Below are 23,263 nucleotides of genomic sequence, written 5' to 3' on the forward strand. Positions count from 1 at the left end.
AGCATTAGTGCGCATGCGCTGGCGCACTATGTCCCGGAAGTATTTCGCTGTGAATAGTATTTCTCCACATATTGGGTATCTGTGTATCCAGGAGAAATTGCACAACAAATTGTATGATGCAATTGTTCCTGTTACCTTTATGAAAATGCAAAATTTGGGTCTAAAAACATTCGTGGGGAAAATGTGATTTTATTATTTTCACGACTCAACAGTATAAACTTCTGTGACGCACCCGGGGTTCAAACATAAAACCAGTCCAAAATGAATTTATAAAATAATAATAGTAACACACCTAACCGTCCACAGGGGTTGCAAATACCACTTACTGCACAGTAGTAATACTTATCATATATGGAGTACGGGAAAAATAGTGAATGAAGAAGCGCTGAACTCCCTATAACATCCACCCACTAGTGGGTTGTACCCTGATGAAGAAGGGCGATTACCCTTTGAAACGCGTTGGTTTGCTTTCTGGTCTCAGCAGGGCTCCATAGGCCTGTGACGTCACACGCTGCCTAGCAGCGCCGGCCATTTTTGTTTCTAAGTGCAACCAGGGACGGCTTCGGCCGGGGCGTTCTCTGGCTCCGCACTTACCAGCTACACCCTACGCAGGTCACGCAGGATCACTACCTGTGTGCCCACCTGTCGCCCGTCACCCGCAGGATCACTCCGCGCACGTGCCCGTCACAACTACTTGCGGTACTTCGCACGCCCCCTTGGATATACACTAGGAAGAGCTGAGCGTGCAACCAGTCACAGCATACGGTAAGGGTTCTTTGAACCAATACTTATATTTTTGTGGGGACCTTTGTGCACCGACATCCGCGGTAAACAGGGCGGCTGACAGGCTTCCTTCTGTTCAATGCATCTTTGCAATCACCTATAGGCATTTTGGTGTGTATTACTGGGCCCACCATCATTGGTATTTATCATCACACACACTTGTATTGTATCCCGGTCACTAGAGGCAGTTTATTCTAATCACCTAAGCGCGGTATCATTTTTGAGTCTTTCTATTTAGGTTAATAAACTGCTTGAATGTGGTTTTGAGCATCTTGAGGGGTTCAGTTGTTAGAATGGTATCACTTTTAGGTATTTTCTTTCATATAGGCCCCTCAAAGTGACTTCAAATGTGAGGTGTTGCCTAAAATATAGATGGCGTTGTAAATTTTGTTGGAAAAATTAGAAATCGCTGGTCATCTTTTAACCCTTATAGCTGCCTAGCAAAAAAAATTTTGTTTAAAAAATTGTGGTGATGTAAAGTAGACATGTTGCAAATATTATTTATGAACTATTTTGTGTGACACGCCTCTCTGATTTAAGGGCATAAGAAGTCAAAGTTTGAAAATTGCAAAATTTTCAAAATTTTTGCCAAATTACCATTTTGTTCACACATTTTCACAAATTTCCATTTTTTTTTACCACTATCATGAAGTACAATATGTCACGAAAAAAAAAAAAAATCTCAGAATTACCGAGATCCATTGAAGCGTTCCAGAGTTATTACGTCATAAAGTGACAGTGGTCAGAATTGTAAAAATTGGCCTGGTCATTAAAGTGCAAATCACCTTCGGGGGTAATGGGGTTAATAGAGATGTAGCAGAGCTGAGTTTGTCTGAGGCATCCCAACTCCACAAGTTCTCAGAGCAGAAAAGAATTTGTTTACACTCTGGAAAAGACGTAAAATTTACATTGGATTGATGTACTTTTTAACGTGTTCTTACTCATGTAAATAATTTACATGCACAGGACTGAAACATTTATGAGGGAATCCCGCCTGTGTATGTCAGTTTCGTGCCCGTAGGCAATGGAAGAATATAAAACATGAAAGCAGGAACTGGAAATGGAAAAAGGGGCAGTTTGTCTGACGTCAGCTTCAATGAAACATGTGAGGCATCATTGACTTATACAGCAGGCAGAGGCCACAGGATCATTGAAATATTATATACCATCTTATATATGCTGGGGAGTGCGGGGCAGACAACCTGCGGCCGGAGCGGACCTTGCGATCTGTATTCGGTCATGTGACACTGTCATAAAGCAAATATTATGGAGGTTAAGACTATGAGATAGGCACCAATATCGGTGGGGAAAAATAGTGGATTTGTCCTGTTTTGTTGTTTGCCTTGATATTGATGATGCTAAAGATGGCTGGCAACCGTACATTATTATTATTAATTTATATAGCACCATTGATTCCATGGTGCTGTACATGAGAAGGGGTTACATACAAATTACAGTAAATAGACTAACAATCACAGACTGATACAGAGGGGAGAGGACCCGGCCCTCGCGGGCTTACATTCTACAGGATGGTAGGGAAGGAGACAGTAGGTTGGGTGATTGCAGCAGCTCCGGTGTTGGTGAGGCGGTAGCTCCGGTAATGGTGAGGAGGCAGCGGGGTCATTGCAGCTGTAGGCTTTCTTGAAGAGGTGGGTTTTCAGGGTCTCTCTGAAGGATCCAAATGTGGTTGATAGTCAGATGTGTTGGGGCAGAGAATTCCAGAGGATGGGATATTCGGGAGAAGTCTTGTAGGCGATTAGGTGAGGAGTAAATAAGTGTGGAGGAGAGAAGGAGGTCTTCGGAGGACCAGAGGGGAGATATAGGGATATTAGTTCAGAGATATATGGAGGAGACAGGTTATGGATGGCTTTGTAGGTCAGTATTAGTAATTTGAACTGGATATGCTGAGGGAATGGGAGCCAGTTAAGAGATTTGCAGAGGGGAGAATCAGAGGAGTAGCGAGGAGAGAGATGAATTAGTTGGGCAGGAGAGGTAAAATGGACTGGAGAGGTGTGAGAGTGTTAGCAGGGAGGCCTAAGAAAAGGATGTTGCAGTAGTCAAGGCGGGAGATGATGAGGGCATGCGCAAGCATTTTAGTAGACTGATGGTTGAGGAAAGGATGGAACTATTTGTACAAACATTCGTTCTCATTTTATTGCCTCGTCCTGCAATCAATTGTTCAACCAATAATTATATTTGTTTTTATTGCATATTATTGTTTTATTTGTATCCATTGGCCACTAGAGTTAAGCAAAAATTCTATGCACGTTATGATGTGACGAAGGACTTTTTGTTACAAAAGGTGCCCAGGATGCAAAAGTTCGTACAGTTCTGGTTACCATAAAGTACCGACGTGGACGCTGGGCCGCAGTCAATGGTCAACCGCATCGGCCACCCATATTATATAGGAAGCAATATGCAAGCTAATGAGTGTACACTGCACTCAATGCCCCAAGGGGATTACACTTAACTCAGTTGTCTCTGCTTGTCCGCAACATACCTCTTTATTTACGGGGGCCCTGGAGCAAGGAGATTCCCCACTTACACTCAGCTCCGGAGCTTTTATCTGTACATTTAATCTGAATTCCGTTACCACGCAAATGACTCACAATCATGTTCAGTTCCCATATCACAAAGTGTCGTAATGATTTACCGTAATTATATTCGGAGTGTTTTGTTGCTCTTGGGTATAAGAAGTATAACGAAACCTGCCAAGAATCAAATATCAGGAGACAAAGAAACATTTCAGGGTCCACTAGAATGACATACATAAATTGTAATAGTTGGGGGCGCAAAGATACACCGGCTTCTTAAACCTAATCAAAAAAATCTATATTATATATACAGTGGGGCAAAAAAGTATTTAGTCATTCAGCAATAGTGCAAGTTCCACCACTTAAAAAGATGAGAGGCGTCTGTAATTTACATCATAGGTAGACCTCAACTATGGGAGACAAACTGAGAAATAAAAATCCAGAAAATCACATTGTCTGTTTTTTTATCATTTTATTTGCATATTATGGTGGAAAATAAGTATATATATATATAAGTATATGTATATATATATATATATATATATATATATATATATATATATATATATATATATATATATATATATATATATATACAATGCCTACAAGTAGTATTCAATCAGGATTTATTAACAGATGCATAAATCTTACAAACCAAAAAGTTTTGTTGCTCAGTTAAATTTTTATAAATTTTAAACATAAAAGTGTGGGTCAATTATTATTCAACCCCTAGGTTTAATATTTTGTGGAATAGCCTTTGTTTGCAATTACAGCTAATAATCGTCTTTTATAAGACCTGATCAGGCTGGCACAGGTCTCTGGAGTTATCTTGGCCCACTCCTCCATGCAGATCTTCTCCAAGTTATCTAGGTTCTTTGGGTGTCTCATGTGGACTTTAATCTTGAGCTCCTTCCACAAGTTTTCAATTGGGTTAAGGTCAGGAGACTGACTAGGCCACTGCAACACCTTGATTTTTTGCCTCTTGAACCAGGCCTTGGTTTTCTTGGCTGTGTGCTTTGGGTCGTTGTCTTGTTGGAAGATGAAATGACGACCCATCTTAAGATCCTTGATGGAGGAGCGGAGGTTCTTGGCCAAAATCTCCAGGTAGGCCGTGCTATCCATCTTCCCATGGATGCGGACCAGATGGCCAGGCCCCTTGGCTGAGAAACAGCCCCACAGCATGATGCTGCCACCACCATGCTTGACTGTAGGGATGGTATTCTTGGGGTCGTATGCAGTGCCATCCAGTCTCCAAACGTCACGTGTGTGGTTGGCACCAAAGATCTCGATCTTGGTCTCATCAGACCAGAGAACCTTGAACCAGTCAGTCTCAGAGTCCTCCAAGTGATCATGAGCAAACTGTAGATGAGCCTTGACATGACGCTTTGAAAGTAAAGGTACCTTACGGGCTCGTCTGGAACGGAGACCATTGCGGTGGAGTACGTTACTTATGGTATTGACTGAAACCAATGTCCCCACTGCCATGAGATCTTCCCGGAGCTCCTTCCTTGTTGTCCTTGGGTTAGCCTTGACTCTTCGGACAAGCCTGGCCTCGGCACGGGAGGAAACTTTCAAAGGCTGTCCAGGCTGTGGAAGGCTAACAGTAGTTCCATAAGCCTTCCACTTCCGGATGATGCTCCCAACAGTGGAGACAGGTAGGCCCAACTCCTTGGAAAGGGTTTTGTACCCCTTGCCAGCCTTGTGACCCTCCACGATCTTGTCTCTGATGGCCTTGGAATGCTCCTTTGTCTTTCCCATGTTGACCATGTATGAGTGCTGTTCACAAGTTTGGGGAGGGTCTTAAATAGTCAGAAAAGGCTGGAAAAAGAGATAATTAATCCAAACATGTGAAACTCATTGTTCTTTGTGCCTGAACTACTTCTTAATACTTTAGGGGAACCAAACAGAATTCTGGTGGGTTGAGGGGTTGAATAATAAATGACCCTCTGAAAAGACTTTTCACAATTTAAAAAAAAAATAAACAAAGAAATAACATTCTTTTTTGCTGCAGTGCATTTCACACTTCCAGGCTGATCTACAGTCCAAATGTCACAATGCCAAGTTACTTCCAAATGTGTAAACCTGCTAAATCTGCAGGGGGTTGAATACTACTTGTAGGCACTGTGTATATATATATATATATTTTAACGGTAGTCCATCATCCCCAAAATGCATTTTAAACCAGCTATAGGCGTCTGTGGGACTTTTTCCTCCAGAAAAGCATTTGTGAGGTCAGACACTGAACATGGAAGAGACTTTGGGTTCACAAGCTCCATTCTAGTTCAGCCTAAAGGTGGTGGATGGAGTTGAGGTCCAGGCTCTGTGCGGCTGTTCATGTTCTTCCACCAAACTCACCCAACCACATCTTTATAGACCTTGGCACTACCATGGGGAACAGAAAAGGGTCTGCCCCAAACTGTTCTCGTAAAGTTGAAAAGTACAATTGTCCAAAATGTCTTGTATGCTGAAGCATTAAGATTTCCCTTCACTGGAACCAAAGGGTCAAAGCCAAACTCCTGAAAAACAAGCCCATAGCAATACCCCTTCTCCACCAGACATTACAGCTGGCACAATGCAGTTTGGTGGGTAATATTCTCCTGGCTTTCTCCAAACTCAAACACATCCATCAAATTCCAAATGGAGAAGTGTGATCCATCACTCCACAGAACAGAACATCTATTGCTCCAAAGTCCAGTGGTGATGACTTTACACCATTCCATTTGACACTTGGTGTTGCGCTTGTTGGTGTAAGGCTGCATGGAAACCAATACCATGTGTTGTGCTGATGTCAATGCCAGAGGAGGTTTGGACTCCACAGTTATGGAGTCAGCAAAGAGTAACGTTGACTTTTCTGAACTCTGCTCCGTCCTCAGCACTCAGTGACCCGGCTCTGTAACATTACTGGGTGTCCATTTTGTTGCTGAGTTGAGTCTCAATAATATCACTGAAATGCAACGGAGGTAGATTTAAAAGGGAAGAAAGGTTATGAACTGACTTGTTAAATCAGTGTTTCCTATTACAATGGTTCATTCTATAAATCTCAAAATCAGTTAGCTTTATAGAACGAGCCATTCTTTTACCAATATAGGGCAGACTGTATGGCGAAGGGCTGGATGATATACACTGGGTGCAATGAGACTGAATGAAAAACCTGAATCCAATGATTAAGAGGTGTGAATCAATACTATAGTCCAAATAGTGTATGTAGAGCATGGATTCCTCAACCTATTTCTGGCTTAGTGAAGTGGCTATCATCTGCTGCATCCAAGCAGACAAGCATGGATTGGTGGATGAACATGTGCATGGCTTTATTCACTTACTTATATAGAAGAATGGAAACCGCGCCGACCCCCATTTATCACATTTACCAGACATTATGTATATCATGTGTATAACATGGGATCTTTCTCACAAATTGCATCAGTTTTGGACTTCAATTATGACATCTTAGTTTTTTCATATCTCAAATTAGGCAGGGGTGTAGCTGGTAGGGCATATGCTTGGGTGATCGGTGCCAAGGGAGGCCCAACAAGCCATTGTGCCTTGACTTGTCCATTTAGATACATAGATAGGCAGTGAACTGAGTGTTTACACTGGGTAGAGAAAAAAAACAAGCTCTGCAGTTAGGCACATGGTAAACTTACAGAACTCATAATTCGGCCTTCTGGAACCCTACGAATACAATATGAGGGGAGTTGGATACTGGGGTTCCCTCCAGTAAACTATTATGTCTTTCTTGGAAATTATACTTTGAATAATCAATTGAGTATCCTGGGTACATGTAAAACTCTGCTGTTCATCTGAAATGCCTAAAAGCATTGATCTAGAGCAGCAGCCTTACCGATGGGTATATAGATGACATCTAAAGAGGGTCATTAATAAAAGAAAGAAAATTGGATATTTTTTTTATCAGTAATTTGCATTGTATTTATATAACAGGCACACTTTTGCATTACTACTTCTGCTTGTAAACTTCTCAAAAAAATAAAATAATAAACATAACATATGCTTTGTACATGCCAATTGATTTTGTAAAATGAACTAGATAGTCTAAGGAATCCTAGTTATTATTATTTATTATTATAGCACCATGTTCCATGGCGCTTTACATGTGAAAAAGGGGTATACATAAAAAAAATGAGTAAAGTAATCTTAAACAATACAAGTCACGACTGGTATAGGAGGAGAGAGGACCCTGCCCGCGAAGGCTCACAATCTACAAGGGATGGGTGAGGATACAGTAGGTGAGGGTAGAGCTGGTCATGCAGCGGTTTGGTTGATCGGTGGTTACTGCAGGTTGTAGGCTTGTCGGAAGAGGTGGGTCTTCAGGTTCTTTTTGAATGTTTCGATGGTAGGTGAGAGTCTGATATGTTGTGGTAGAGAGTTCCAGAGTAGGGGGGATGTGCAGGAGAAATCTTGTATGCAATTGTGGGAAGAGGTGATAAGGGGGAGTATAGAAGGAGATCTTGTGAGGATCGGAGGTTGCATTTGGAATTTGTATATTTATTACAGATGTTGCATTAGAAGTTAGAAAATGGTTTATTTAGAGGACCATATGGTGAACACATTTACAGTTGTAGCTATGTATATTTGTCTCAAGGGTTACAGAAAAAACATTGTCAAAAGCAATTACAGTAATGCAAGCTTACTATCACCTAGAAGACTCACTACAATACAATTATTGCAAAGCAGGACGAAAACCAAATGTTAAGTTCCTCATACACATTAGACTAATGTCGGCTAAACCCGCCAATGTCGACAAGTTCGTCTGACGGTCTAATGTTTTTGGGGGCAACTGATGGTCGGGAGAAATGTCGATAGCGTTTGTCCAATTTTGGACTGCAGATCGCACTGTTCTACTGAAGTCCACGGAATTCTCATAGAGAACCCAGGAGAAATTTTTCTTGCACTTGTTCAATGGTCATGAGTTGACAAAGATGGCAAAATATATTTAATGTAGAGACATATTTTTTACCAACTAATGAAATGCAAACTAATCTTATTCTTGCACGAAACCCAAAATAGATATTATTAAAGGAAGTGGGGAGGGAGAAGAGGTAAGGTCATATTTATTTTGAACACTTCGCCAAAGAATAAGAGAGTAATAAGAATCCCAATAGTAAGAGGGACTTTGTTGATTATAGAGGTCTACCCATAAGGGTGGTCTTACAGCTACTGTTGCTGTTATTTTGGTGATTTAAGAAGCTCTATAATATTAATGTAGGTTAGGTAGGGATAGCACTCTCCCGAGTTCAGCCGTGGACTTTTAGAATTCCAAATAAAGATCAAGATCTGTTTTTTACGGAAGGTGATATTATTGGAAGACTAGGAATTAGGTATAACATTCTAGGGAATAGTAATATTTTGATGGAATTTAGTCATCTAATATAGAGAATAGAGTTTGAGAGTTTGAGAGATCAATTTGCGGACTCTGGTCCATCAGACAGGTTGGTGGTCTATGACTGCTGGTCCGGAGCTCTGCGAATCCCTTACCTTCCGAGATCTACATGTATAAAGGGAAAGGGGAATATGGGAGAGTCAGCTCACTGTTGGAGACTCTTCAGGAAAGCAGAATCCTCACACAGAGCCACCCGATCCTCAGCGTATACGAAGGCAATATAGAAAAAGATTTCTCCAGAGAGATAAAATTAAAACTTCACATTTATTTATAATGCATTAAAAGGGTATAACAAAAGCACACTGAGAAATCAGGAGGAACTAACAACCAACGCGTTTTGACTGTGAGGTCTTAATCATGGTCTAGAAATTTTGGAGAAATATTTTTCTATATTGCCTTCCGGAATCTGCAGTACAACTTTTGATTAGCCAGGCTGGTTTGTCGTCATCTGTGCATCATGCCACAATGATGACTTTGCACGCCCGGCTAACAAAAGCAGCACCTGGGATCCCGGATATGTAATAGATTTCCAGCCAGAGACTACTGACCTGGCCAACAGCCAGAGTCCCACAAATTGATTTGCCCAATTCTGATAAAAAGCATTAGTATTACATATTTCAAGATCTTTTTGCTATTTATTGAGAAGGGGAGCATAGCTCCACTTTTATAGAAAGATAAGGAAGGTGTTAAGAATTTTTACTAAATAGGGTTGATAATGAGAAAGAGATTTGAAATAGAAATTAAAATTTCCGAGATTCTGTGTATTTGATTAGCTATTCTGGACAAAAAAAAAAATAACAGATTTTATATAAATAATCTTGAGACCAGAAACTGCAGCAAAGCAATTAAATGTTCAGATGAGATGTAGTAAGGATAATAGTGGGTTCTTTAGTGTTAGTAAAAGATCATCTCCGAATACGTTAAAGAGTAACTCTCATTTTAGTATATATTAGAATATAAAGATAAGGTAACTGAGAAGAACGGGCCCTGAATCTCTGCCTGTTTGAGAATGTGCGTCTGGAAATCCAATAACAGGCTATAAACGCGTTTTGTAAATCAAGCCTTAACAGGACAAGAGGGAGTTTAATTACATTAGCATATTGGATTAGATATAGTACTTTCCAAGAAGATTAATATTTTTAAAGACAAGTGATAGTTGGGGTCCATGTTTGGGATTTTGCATTAGGCCCCAAGATGTCAAGTTACATCAGTGGTCATAGCTAGACTTTTCTTCATTCCTTGCAAATATTCTTTTTTCTGCTGTATCTAATTTCCCAAGTTGAGGCATATAAGTTTGTTGGTGCTCTCCTGGTCAAGGCAGAGGAGCTCATTGGTGCCATTCTGGTCAAGGTAGAGAAGCTCTTGGTGCCATCTTGGTCAAGCCAGAGCACCTTCTTGGTGCCATCCTGGTCAAGGTAGAGCAGCTTGTTGATGCCATCCTGGTCAATGTAGAGCAGCTCGTTTGTGCCATCCTGGTCAAGGCAGAGCAGCTTGTTGGTGCCATCCTGGTCAAGGCAGAGAAGCTTGTTGGTGCCATCCTGGTCAAGGCAGAGAAGCCGGTTGGTGCCATCCTGGTCAAGGCAGAGAAGCTTGTTGATGCCATCCTGGTCAAGGCAGAGAAGCTTGATGGTGCCATCCTGATCAAGGTAGAGCAGCTTGTTGGTGCCATCCTGGTCAAGGTAGAGCAGCTTGTTGGTGCCATCCTGATCAAGGCAGAGAAGCTTGTTGGTGCCATCCTGGTCAAGGCAGAGAAGCTTGTTGGTGCCATCCTGGTCAAGGTAGAGAAGCTTGTTGGTGCCATCCTGGTCAAGGCAGAGAAGCTTGTTGGTGCCATCCTGGTCAAGGTAGAGCAGCTTGTTGGTGCCATCCTGGTCAAGGCAGAGAAGCTTGTTGGTGCTATCCTGGTCAAGGTAGAGCAGATTGTTGGTGCTATTCTACACATGATACTTAGCTCCCCCCTAGCTTGTCATTGCATAGCCCCATTATCTTTTACTAGTGTATACTGCATGGTAACACAACAAATAATATTCTCAGGTTTTTTTGCACAGCACAGAGCGATCATACCTTGGCATTTATTTTGCAGCACATATCCACTAGACGCTGCCTGCTTTTCTTCCTGGCAGATGTATTTTTAGATTTTTTTTTTTTTACATTAAGCAGATGTTTGTGAGTTTCCAGGGAAAATATACTTTTTTTTTCTCGTCGTTATAAAGTACATTGACAGTCTGTGCTGGAGCGCGTTAAAAGTAAACTGCTATTGACTAAGTGTGAGAGAAGTGTGTGTTTGGAGAAGACAGGGGGGGATGTGGTGCTACAGGCAGCCTCCTACATCCAGTCCTGTGATTTGTGAGCTAAACATGATGAAACCAGACCCTGGGCAAATGAAATGAGCCCATCCACTCAACCAGGTGGGATTAGTTGTAACTAATAGACTCAACTCACACAGCAATCCCTGCAGACAGACACACTGAACCTACAGGGAAGCATTACCTAGTGGCTCCTAGGGATTCCTGCACTATGCTTCTGAGCAGCGTCTTACATTTCTATCAGGTAGGGAAGACTTTGGCGCATCCATCTAGGAGCTGAATTTGGGATTTAACTCTTGCATTGCTGCAGCTCTGCTCGATTACACTTGTCATATCTTTGCATCCGCAGGTCATATCCTTTGTCACGTTTATCTTCGGAGTGCAAATTTGTTTTGGATTTACAGCAAATCGCTTAAAAAGATCAGAATCCGAATGGGACGAAGGTGTCGCCTCAGGTAACGTCAGCGATTTTATTCTCTGCACCACCATGCATGTGACAGGTTCACCGCTTTATGTCATGTTTGCAATTTTCTTTTCTTTTTTGGACTTGGCTTGGTCACGGCTCGCAGAGGATTCGTGGGAGAGGTCACAGTTTTTATTCTATGGATGCATTAGCTTTACATATATATATATATATTAAAAGTGATAGTTTTCCATTAGTTTACACCATGAATTTTCTAATGAATGGGCATAAATCAGAGAACCCTCCATAGTATCTATATCTTCTATGTAGGAGGTCATTCACACCATGTCATATACTGTACATTGACTTAAAGTGGAACTCCGCTAACCTTCCATCACTTCACATATGACAGCAGCTAACTCTTGTATCATGCACCCCTGATCTCTACTTTCCCAGGGATCCAGGAAGCTGAGATATGAGGTGTTGTTTGGAGGGTCCTGACACTTTAGGACTCATGTAGTTGTCCTTGAACTGCCTGTGACATGGAGGAAGAAATTAGTCATCAGTAATATTCTCAAAAAATAAAGCATTCTACATGGCCCATTCAATTTTTGATCTGTCTATGTTTAACCCCCTTCCTGCCAGGGTTGCCAACTTGCTTTTTTTTTTTTCTTTTACTTTTTCTGGACAACTTGTCAAAAAAAAAAAAAAAAAACCCGCACAGACAGTATCTTTTTACGGACACATCAAAAAACCTGCAAACTGTGATATGATGATAATTACAATCAAAATAATCTGTATAAGTTTCATCAGCTTAAAAAAAAAAAAAAAAAAAAAAAAATCACCGATGCCACACATCTTTTTTTATTTTTGTTTTATTTGTATGGACAGGTCAAAAGAGTGCCTTGTTTTTTGGACGGTTGTCAGCCCTCCTTCCCATAGTAAGTTTTTGTTAGTTTTTTTTATTTTGCCCCTAATCTTCCAGGAGTCAGGACTTGTTTGTCTTTTTCTTTTTCTTCTTTTTCCATAGACGTGGATACTTTGGGTTTTTTTTTTTTTTGCCGGACTACTTGTGTTTGAATGAAACCATTCACTTTACCATGTAATAATGTACAAGAAATAAGTTTGGTGAAAAAATGTTGTTCCTTATTTTCTTATTTCTCTATTTTTGTTAAATAAGAGACTTGAACCTTCCATTGTTTCATCGTTTTCATTATACGCTGCGATGCTATAGTTTTGCAGCGTATATACTGTGTAGTGAAATTGATGCAACAGGATGACCGCAACTTTAGTAGACCCCCGGCTGCCATGGCAACCATCAGCACCCCACTAATGCATCCAGCAACTGGAGCATTTAAATGCAGCTGACCGGGATTGATGGAAGCATTTAAATGGTTAAACTGCAGAGATTTGCTCTACCTCCAGTCGCTGATGTTACAAGCTGTATAACCACCACACACCTGCTCGGTATGGGGTGGTTTCGGCTTCTGAGCCCCCTCAATACACCCTGAGGGCTTGTTCATATGAGCATATTTTATGTACGTGTGCTGTCCATGTGCACCGCAGAGATAGCCAACGTGCTGGCCCGAGTTTTTTTGTAGCCTATATGTCAGGGGTTAAAGTATAACATTAGCCAACCTGTTGCCTGGTGCTTACATTTAATACTGGACTTATATGGCAACTTTGGCCACTAAACACATTGCCCAGTAAAAGATTGCACTAGCCACTGTACACTCTACTGTGGGGATTCCCAATATGTGGCCCCACAGGTGTTGTAAAACTACAACTCCCCACAAGCACTGGGCTGCACCACTAAGGGTCCTGTCAAACACAGGGATGTCTGTGTTGCTCATGGCAACCAATCACAGCGCAGCTTCCATTTTGTATTCTGCATTTGAAATATGAAAGCTGCACTGTGATTGGTTGCTGCGGTCAACACACAGGCTTTCAAGTACACAGTTTCCTAACTCTTTCCCTCAATGTGCAAATTTAGGATTACACAGGATTTTGGTACTTTTTAAATTATTATTCTAGTAGTGCGACTGGAAGTCTCAAGTCCTGTCTTACATTAAGTCCTGACTGGAGGTGTAGCATGCTGGGAATGCGCATCAGACCTGCATTTACAATGGCCCTGGGCACTGTGTGTGACTAAACCCTAAATTAGTAAAAGTACCTGTAAGTCTCCCTGAGGGGAATGTGCACACCACGCCTCCTAAACTGGGATGAACCTGCTGAGTTTTTTGAGCAGAAGACTGTTCTGGAAGCTGTTTATTCGGCCGTGTTGGCTGTCTGAAGGTTTTTGCGGCAGTTTTTTAAATATACGGTCATTGGTTATGTGTACATAGAGGCTTTTTGCTGAGTTTACAGAGCAGAAACGGAGCAGAACCGCCCAGGATTTGCAGAGTGTCTGCTCAGTTTCTGCTTCAAAAAACTGTGTGTATTTTGAAGCTTTTTTTTTTTGCTTAAATTTTCACTTACATTTTTTTAGCATTTTGTGCTAAGTTTTTCAGTCAAAATCTGTCTGAAAAAGACTTTGTGTGCCCGTACTCTTACACAGTCTAACATTCTGGAGGTTGCCCACCAGATTCTTATTCCATGTGCAAGATGCAATTTTTGGTGCATATTTGGCCTTTTTTTGGTGGGGGGGTCATTTTGTAAATTATTGTTTTTGGGGGGTGGAGAGTTGGACAGGAGGTTTAAGGAGGGGTTTTTACAGTACTATAGAAATGACTATGGGAAAATGCTATACCTGGAGCACAAATGTGCAGTTTGATATACAGCTGCAAAAGAAAATGCTGTTAAAATCCGACGCAAAATCCGCCCCAAAATTGACACTCTGTGCAATCCATGGCTAAATCAATGCTGATTTTGCTGCGCCGATACAACAAAATCAGCAAGATTTATTTATTTTTTTTTTTTTCCTGAAATGTCTAGATGCTGTCTTTTAGGCTGCATTCATATTCATTACAGGTAATAGCCGCTAAAAAAAAAAAACTGCAGTAGACCCAAGCCATTGTGGTTTTTGAACTGCAGGGAAATCGCTGTTTCACCTGCAAAATTGCATAGTGGAGTAGGGATGGTTGAAAGGTTTTACTGGCAAAATTTGCAAAATTAAAAAGGAACGTTTCATCTGATTCATGTTACCTGAAACACGGGCAGCATGAATCTGAGACTAGCTGCTTTATTAAAATCGTGTAAGTTTTAGTCTAAGGCCGGGGTCACACTTGCGAGTGTGATGCGAGAAATACACTCCGATCCCGAGTGGCGGAGGCAGTATCAGGTATTGATGCGAGAGATTCTCGCATCACACTCGCAAGTGTGACCTCTGCCTAAAACGCAGTGGCGCTTCAGTGAAAACATATTTTGGAAGGCCAACCGGGCACTATGTATCTGATGTCTTTTTAGAGGTGGGTAACTGGCAGCTATAGTCCCCGGCCGACTTACCAGAGTGTTATAGAGAAAAACATAATTTGCTGCAAATGTGTTTGCTTTTTTTTCTGTCGCTGGTTGCAAATCACATTTCACTCACTTGTCTAACTTGACTTAATGCAAGTCACATGTGACTGACACTTGCACATGACTTGCCTGCAATTTAGCAGTTTACATTTGCTTTAAAACTAGTCTTGATGTATGTCTGGGCCCACTACAATCGTTTCTGCTTGTGAGCAATGTTTAGGTGAGTCCGAGTAGTAAGTTTACGCATATTTGCAAGCCTCTGTAGGATCCTACACCTTGAGGTTTGCGGGACTACAGAGGGACAAGCAGCCTCAAATGCCTGTTTGCTGCTTTGTAATGGTATTTTAGCAGCTGCTCTCTTAATCCGATAAATTTGCCTGACAGCAACCTTCCTCATTATGCTTTTATCTGCACAAACGTGTCTGTGCTTTGTATCAGTCACAAATCTCTTTACAATACGATGAGCTAACTTATGTTTTAGTGAAATATCTAATGTTTTCATACCTTGTCCAAAGCATTGTACGATTTGATGCTTTTTGGCAGCAGAGGGATCCTTTGTTTTTTACCATATTTCTTGAATACTGTGAAAGCTTAGTAATGTGAAACATACTTCTTAAATAATTTTCCTTTAATTGGGCTTACCTGGAAACTCATCCATGAGTTTGTTTCAAAAAACAAAAAATTATATCTTTGACACTTAAAACCAATGTGCATAACAATTTGGAACCCGGTATAATACCACAGTATATAGTAAAAATCATGGTCTCCTATGACGCCCTACCTCAGGCTAGTTTTCGTAGAAGCACAGTCATGACAATTATGGGGGTTGTGGGTGGAGACAGATGGGCACGTGGAACACTGTGCACCTTTGGAGAACACTGTAAATTACCCCCCTCACCTCACTACACAGTTTTCAAAACCTCTTAAATGCTCTAACCTAATTTCAACAGCAAAATCGATTTCCCACAGAAATGAATAGGAAGAGTTTTGTAAGCATTTTTGAAGAGTATTTTGAAGCAGATCTGCTCCAATAAATTAAAAAAAAAAAAAAAAAGTGTGTACTTAGTGTAACAATTGGAGTAAGAGGCAGGACATTGTCTATATACTCCATATATTTCCTTGCGATTTCTAGCACCAGTTGTACAAGTAGAGGGTATATGGTGGAGCATGTGCCAAGTGTTGTAAGAATATCTACATGTTGCTTTAAATTGGTCAGGGTTCTTGGATGGAAAAAAAAAAACTAGCTGAAGTAAACTAAAACCTACATACATTTTCAAAGTCTAAGGCTATGTGCACACGTTCAGGAATGTCTGCAGAATTTTCCTGAGCAAAACCTGACTCCCTGCACAGAAAATCCAATCTCGTTTTTATCGCTTTTTTTTTTTTTTTTTTTTTTTTTGCGGATTTTCCGTGGGGTTTTTTTTTGCGAGCTACCCAATGCAATACTATAGCGTCAAAACACGAAAAATCCGCAAAATTAATGAACATGCTGCATTTTTTACAGCGATGCATTTTTTTCGCGGAAAAAAATGCAGCATGTGCACAAAAATTGCGGAATTAAAAATGGTGGGATGCTTAATGTAAGCGTTTTTATAGCGTTTTTGCTGCGGAAAACGCGAAAAAAAGTGACAATTCCTGAACGTGTGCACATAGCCTGAAGCTCTCCTTTTACATTATGTTGCATAGCAATTACCTGACTTCTTGGGTGACCTTTTTTTTTTTTTTTTTTTTTTTTGCTAAGCGAGAACAGAAGTAATCACACAAAATTCTGCCTGCTATACAATACCCTGCCTCTCCATGCTGTACAGATTTGTTTCCATGTCCTAGCACAGTAGTTTGCAGGTTGTCTTCACAAAATAATAATAATAATAATCATCTCTTTATATAGCGCCAACATATTCCGTAGCGCTTTACAGTTTTGCACACGTTATCATTGCTGTCCCCGTTGGGGCTCACAATCTAGATTCCCTGTCAGTATGTCTTTGGAATGTAGGAGGAAACCGGAGAACTCTGAGGAAACCCACGCAAACACGGAGAGAAAGTACAAACTCCTTGCAGATGTTGTCCTTGGTGGGATTTGAAGCCAAGACTCCTGCGCTGTAAGGCTGCAGTGTTATTCACTAAGCCACCATGCTTTGTTGTGCCTTTTTAATTTATTACAGAAGCCTTTTCTCCTTGCTGATGTGTCATCTGATGGATTTTTAATAGGTTCTGATCTATTGTCCATTGTTTTGCTTGGAAGAATAGCTGCCATACAGCACTATTGTCCAATGAAATATGCTGAAACAAAGTAGCCTTACGTGCAAATGTGAACAGAGCCTATCCTATTTCCATTAAGGGTTACCCAGTTCCTTTGATGCCACTTATATTTGACCACTTGAATAAATTAATTTTGGCTAAGGGCTTGTGCAGATGGTCGTATTTGCAGCTTTTTAATAGGTGCATGTAGACTTTTGATGCCATTGCCTTTTCATCCATGAGAATCAAAATCTTGTTGAGGCAGAGTTCTTTCCCTTCAAACCCATGACTCACCGGTGGGATGTGTGGTCCTCTTTTGGTCTCTATTTCAATAGTCCATTAAATAAAGGAGTTGAATAGGGTTAGAAAAACATGCCAGCTTTCTTACAAAAAATGCACTACAGGTTGTTGTTATTATTATCATTATTTATTTATATTGCGCCATTGAGTCTGTGGTGCTATACATGAGGAGAGGGTTACATACAAATTACAGATATCACTTACAGTAAGCAAACTAACAATTACAGACTCGTACAGAGGGGCGAGGACCCTGCCCTTGTGGGATTACATTCTACCGGATGGTGGGGATGGAGACAATAGGTTGAGGGTTGCAGGAGCTCCGGTGTTGGTGAGGCGGTAGCTTCGGTAGTGGTGAGGAGGCAGCGGGGTAAGTGCAAGTTGTAGGCTTTCCTGAAGACGTGGGTTTTCAGGTTCCATATGAATGAAGGATCCGAATGTGGTTGATAGTCAGACGTGTTGGGGCAAAGAATTCCAGAGGATGGGGGACATTCAGGAGAAGTCTTGGAGGTGGTTGGGTGAGGAGCAAATAAGTGTGGAGGAGAGAAGGAGGTCTTGGGAGGACCGGAGATTACGTGAGGGAAGATATCGGGAGATTAGTTCAGAGATATATGGAGGAGACAGGTTATGGATGGCTTTTTAGGCTAGTATTAGTAATTTAAACTGGATACGCTGAGGGAATGGGAGCCAGTGAAGAAATTTGCAGAGGGGGGAAGCGGAGGAGTAGCGAGGAGAGAGATGAATTAGTCGGGCAGCAGAGTTAAGGATGGACTGGAGAGGTGCAAGGGTGTTAGCAGGGAGGCCACAGAAAAGGGTGTTGCAGTAATCAAGGCGGGAGATGATGAGGGCATGCGCAAGCATTTTAGTAGTTTGAGGGTTGAGGAAAGGATGGATTCTGGAGTTATTTTTGTTTTGAGGCAACAGGAGGTGGAAAGAGCTTGGATGTGCGGTTTGAAGGACAGGACAGAGTCAAGGGTTACTCCGAGGCAGTAGACTTCTGATTCGGGGGAAAGCGTGATGTCGTTAATTGCGATAGGTCAGGTAAGGAAGATCTATTAGATGGAGGAAAGATGATGAGTTCAGATTTGTCCACATTCAGTTTGAGAAAGCAAGAGGAGAAGGACGATATGGATGATGGACACTCCGGGATTCTGGACAGCATAGAGGTGACGTCTGGGCCTGAAAGCTAGATCTGTGTGTCATCAGCATAAAGGTGGTACTGGGATCCATGGGACTTTGAGTTGTCCAAGGCCAAGTGTTTAGATTGAGAAGAGTAGGGGTCCTAAAACAGAGCCTTGGGGGACTCCAACAGAGAGAGGGTGGGGTGAGGAGGTAGTGTGGGAGTGGGAGACGCTGAATGTGCAGTTGGAAAGGTATGAGGAGATCCAGGAGAGGGAGAGGATCTGTAGTAGGAGACAGTGGTCAACTGTGTCGAAAGCAGAGGACAGGTCTAGAAGGAGGAGTACAGAGTATTGTCCATTAGCTTTGGCTGTAAGTAGGTCGTTAGTAATTTTGGTCAGGGCTGTCTCAGTTGAGTGATGGGGGCGGAAACCAGATTGTAGATTGTCAAAGAGAAAGTTAGATGAGAGGTTATGACGAGGAAAGTTCAGCGTGGAAGTGCTGCATTATAGTCCCAATCAATTCCATAGAGCTGAGCTGCAAAATCAGAGGGAATTTGAATACAATCAAACCTATATTTATTCCGAACTACTTCTGTAAAGGGAACCAGTCACTTGAGTCATGCTGCCAAAACCATGAATCAGAGCATCAATGATTGCAGCCAGGTGTACTTTTATCTGTAACATTTTGGTATTTGAGAGAAAACATGATTTGAACATCGATAGTTCAACACTAGTGATGAGCGAACGTGCTCACCACTACTCGGTACTCGCCCGAGTATCACTATGCTAGGTGTACTCAGCGAGCACCGAGTATTTCTGTGATTATTCGGCGGAAGCTCGTGTCTCCGCCCTGCAATTCTGGTGCTCTTTAGAGCACCAATGACAGTGCAGGGATTTTCTGCCGTGCACTGTAATGCCGCAGCCATCTTTGTTGTGGTATTACAGTAATTGGCTGTCCGCACAGCGTCATCAGGTCTATAAGAGACCTGGCGCCACCCTGCTCGCCGTATTCAGCTCCGGTCATAGCTAGTATAAGGAGAGGTGCTGCTGAGAGAGGGTCAGAATCGTCCTGTTAATAGTTAGTGTAGGTCTGCAACTGTTCAGTCCACAATTCCTGAGAAACCAACAGTCCTTTTTAGGGCTAATTCGGGGGGTGCTGAGATCACAGTGCTAGGTAGGCAGGGGAGTCCATGTGCACATATCCATATCAGCGCAAGTCCTGCAGGCACTGTATGTGGGTATATAGCTCTTACTGCATACCTCCCAAAGCTCCATAGCTGTCTGCTGCTGCTTATTTACTATATACCTAGCTGCAGTTTTCATTTTTTTTTTTTTTTTTTTTTTTTAATTCACCAAACCCCCCTTGTTCTACTCTTTTTTTTTTTTTTTTTTTTTTTTTTTTTTCTTTTTTAATTCACCAAAAAGCAAAAAAAAAATTAATACAGCCTGTCATGTCAGGCTGAGGGCTGGTGTATCTGTGTTTGAAAAATCGTATTTCCGCAGGCATACGTAGCATGGTTCTGTGTGCTAGCCTTGTTCAATTTTTTTTATTTCCTTAAATTCACCAAAAAGCAAAAAAAAAAATTTATACAGTTTGTCAGGCTAAGTCCTGGTGTATCTGTGTTTGATAAATCATATTTTCGCAGGCATGCGTAGCATAATTCTGTGTGCTTGTCTTGTGGGCTTTTTTTTTTATTATTTTTTTAAATCATCAAAAAAAATCGTAGTTTCGCAGGCATACGTGGCACAGTTCAGTGTGCTAGCCTTGTTCTACTCTTTCTTTTTTTTATTTGTTTTTTTAAATTCACCAAAAACATATTTAATACAGTCTGTTATGTCAGGCTGAGGCATGGTGTTTCTGTGTTTGAAAAATCGTAGCTTTGCACGCATACTGATCAGATATAATTTAGCTCCAAATAAATACATTTGTGTTGAGCTTTTGAAATAGTCCAGTAGTCCATTTAAATTGGGCAAGGCAAGGGGAAAGGGACGGGTAAGTGTACGTGATGCTGATGGTGCATGCAGAGGACAAGGATGTGACCAAGCTGAAAGTGGGCCACAACAAAAACCCACATCTTCTCGCTTGACCTTCCTGTCCCAGTTTCTAGGGGACCGCAGCACACCACTATTGAAGCCAGAGCAGTGTGTAACGGTTGTTGGTTGGATAGCGGATAATGCTTCCAGTCACTTAGCCACCACCACCATGTCTTCAACTTGGTCAAGTCTGAGTAGCCGTGAGTGTTGCCCGGATATTCCTCACCCTGATCCTTCTTCCTCCCACCATGCTGAGTGCCCTGAGACAACTGATCCCACACTTGGACACTCCGAAGAGCTGTTCAGTTTTCCCTTTCAAGATTCCGGACTCTCGGCCAGTCAACTTGAAGTGGGGACTAGTGTTGAGCGATACCGTCCGATACTTGAACGTATCGGTATCGGAAAGTATCGGCCGATACCGGCAAAGTATCGGATCCAATCCGATACCGATACCCGATACCAATACAAGTCAATGGGACTCATGTATCGGACGGTATTCCTGATGGTTCCCAGGGTCTGAAGGAGAGGAAACTCTCCTTCAGGCCCTGGGAACCATATTAATGTGTAAAAGAAAGAATTAAAATAAAAAATATTGCTATACTCACCTCTCCGACGCAGCCTGAACCTCAGCGAGGGAACCGGCAGCGTTGTTTGCTTAAAATTCGCGCTTTTCTTTCCTTATGTGAAGTCCCGGCTTTGTGATTGGTTGCGTCGCAGTCACATGGGCGACGCAACCAATCACAGCAAGCTGTGACGTAATTTCAGGTCCTTCAGGATTTTAAAATTACATCCCGGCTTTGTGATTGGTTGCGTCGCAGTCACATGGGCGACGCAACCAATCACAAGCCGTGACGTCACGGGAGGCTGGACACGCGCGCATTTTAAAATGCGCGCTTGTCCAGCCTCCCGGCTTGTGATTGGTTGCGTCGCGGTCAACCAAGCACAAGCCGGGACGTCACGGGAAGCTGGACAAGCGCGCATTTTAAAATGCGCGCGTGTCCAGCCTCCCGTGACGTCACGGCTTGTGATTGGTTGCGTCGCCCATGTGACTGCGACGCAACCAATCACAAAGCCAGGACGTAATTTTAAAATCCTGAAGGACCTGAAATTACGTCACGGCTTGCTGTGATTGGTTGCGTCCCGGCCACATGGGCGGCACGCGACCAATCACAAGCCGGGACTTCACGTAAAGGAAAGAAAAGCGCGAATTTTAAACAAAGAACGCTGCCGCTTCCCTCGGTAAGGTGCAGGCTGCGTCGGAGAGGTGAGTATAGCAATATTTTTTATTTTAATTCTCTCTTTTACACATTTTTACATTAATGTTGTTTCGATACCGATACCCGATACCACAAAAGTATCGGATCTCGGTATCGGAATTCCGATACCCGCAAGTATCGGCCGATACCCGATACTTGCGGTATCGGAATGCTCAACACTAGTGGGGACAGATGAGATCGCATGTAGCGATGCCCAAAGCTTTGACCAGCCACGGTGTACCTTTGGCATTCTGGTCGCTAAATGGCGCATTCTTGCATCAGCCATAAATCTAAAAGTGGAAACAGTTGACGAGGTGGTCAAAGCCTGTGTGGTTCTGCATCTACTATATAATTGTCTAAGGGTCACTTCCGTCTGTCCTTCTGTCACCGTTATTCGTTCGCTGATTGGTCTCGGCAGCTGCCTGTCATGGCTGCCGCGACCAATCAGCGACGCGCACAGTCCAGAAAAAAATGGCCGCTCCTTACTCCCCGCACTCACTGCCCGGCGCCCGCATACACCGCTCACACAGGGTTAATGCCGGCAGTAATGGACCCCGTTATGCCGCGGGTAACGCACTCCGTTACCGCTGCTATTAACCCTGTGTGTCCCCAACTTTGTACTATTGACGCTGCCTATGCGGCATCAATAGTACAAAATGTAATGTTAAAAATAATAAATAAAAAAAAAAAAACCTGCTATACTTACCCTCCGCCGCCTTTCTCGCTCCTCGCCACGCTCCCCGGACCGCTCCATTACAAGCGTCAGCTTGCGGTGAGGTCCCGTCCCAGGGCTGGTGTGCGGCAAGGACCTGCCGTGATGTCATGGTCATGTGACCGCGACGTCTTCATAGGTCCTGCTCCCACCAGCCCTGGCACTTGCAATGGAACTCGGCTTCAGGAAAATGGCCGCCGCGATCTCGACCTGCGCACGCGCGGCATCCCGTGGCCATTTTCCTGAAGCCGAGCACTACCATCTGCACAGGATCCCAGGAAGAGGAGAGGTGGGACGCGGAGGAGCAGCGACAAGAATGGTGAGTATGATACACTACAAGGGGCCCTCGGATCGTTAGGTGAGTATGTTTATTTTTTATTTTTTGGACCTGTCACTGGGCAATATCCTACGTGGCTCTGCTGTATACTACAAAGCTGTGCAATATACTATGTGGCTCTGTGCAACATCCTACGTCGCTGTGCTGTATCCTATGTAGCTGGCCAATACACTACGTGGCTGGGCAATATACTACGTCACTGGGCAATATACTACATGGCTGGGCAATATACTACGTGGCTGGGCAACATACTACGTGACTGGGCAACATACTACGTGACTGGGCAACATACTACGTGACTGGGCAACATACTACGTGACTGGGCAATATACTACGTGACTGGGCAATATACTACGTGGCTGGGCAATATACTACGTGACTGGGCAAT

At 42.5% G+C, this 23,263-nt stretch overlaps 1 protein-coding gene across 13 annotated transcripts in view; it reads left to right on the top strand.

The window, feature by feature from the left end:
• The window catches only part of ENPP2 (ectonucleotide pyrophosphatase/phosphodiesterase 2), a 203,074-nt gene that overhangs the window by 67,728 nt on the left and 112,083 nt on the right, over positions 1 to 23,263 (top strand). For 9 of the 13 annotated variants that reach the window (XM_077271134.1, XM_077271138.1, XM_077271142.1 and 6 more), the window contains exons 1-2: positions 11,115 to 11,265; positions 11,371 to 11,476. In XM_077271134.1, coding sequence (XP_077127249.1) covers positions 11,233 to 11,265; positions 11,371 to 11,476 — 139 coding nt within the window. In that variant the 5' untranslated portion in view covers positions 11,115 to 11,232. Of the gene's footprint in view, positions 1 to 10,984; positions 11,266 to 11,370; positions 11,477 to 23,263 lie in introns of those variants that run through there. The other 4 variants (XM_077271135.1, XM_077271139.1, XM_077271141.1 and 1 more) reach the window with 2 other exon arrangements.

Source organism: Ranitomeya variabilis, chromosome 6 (assembly GCF_051348905.1).
Source record: "Ranitomeya variabilis isolate aRanVar5 chromosome 6, aRanVar5.hap1, whole genome shotgun sequence".
Classification (NCBI taxonomy): domain Eukaryota; kingdom Metazoa; phylum Chordata; class Amphibia; order Anura; family Dendrobatidae; genus Ranitomeya; species Ranitomeya variabilis.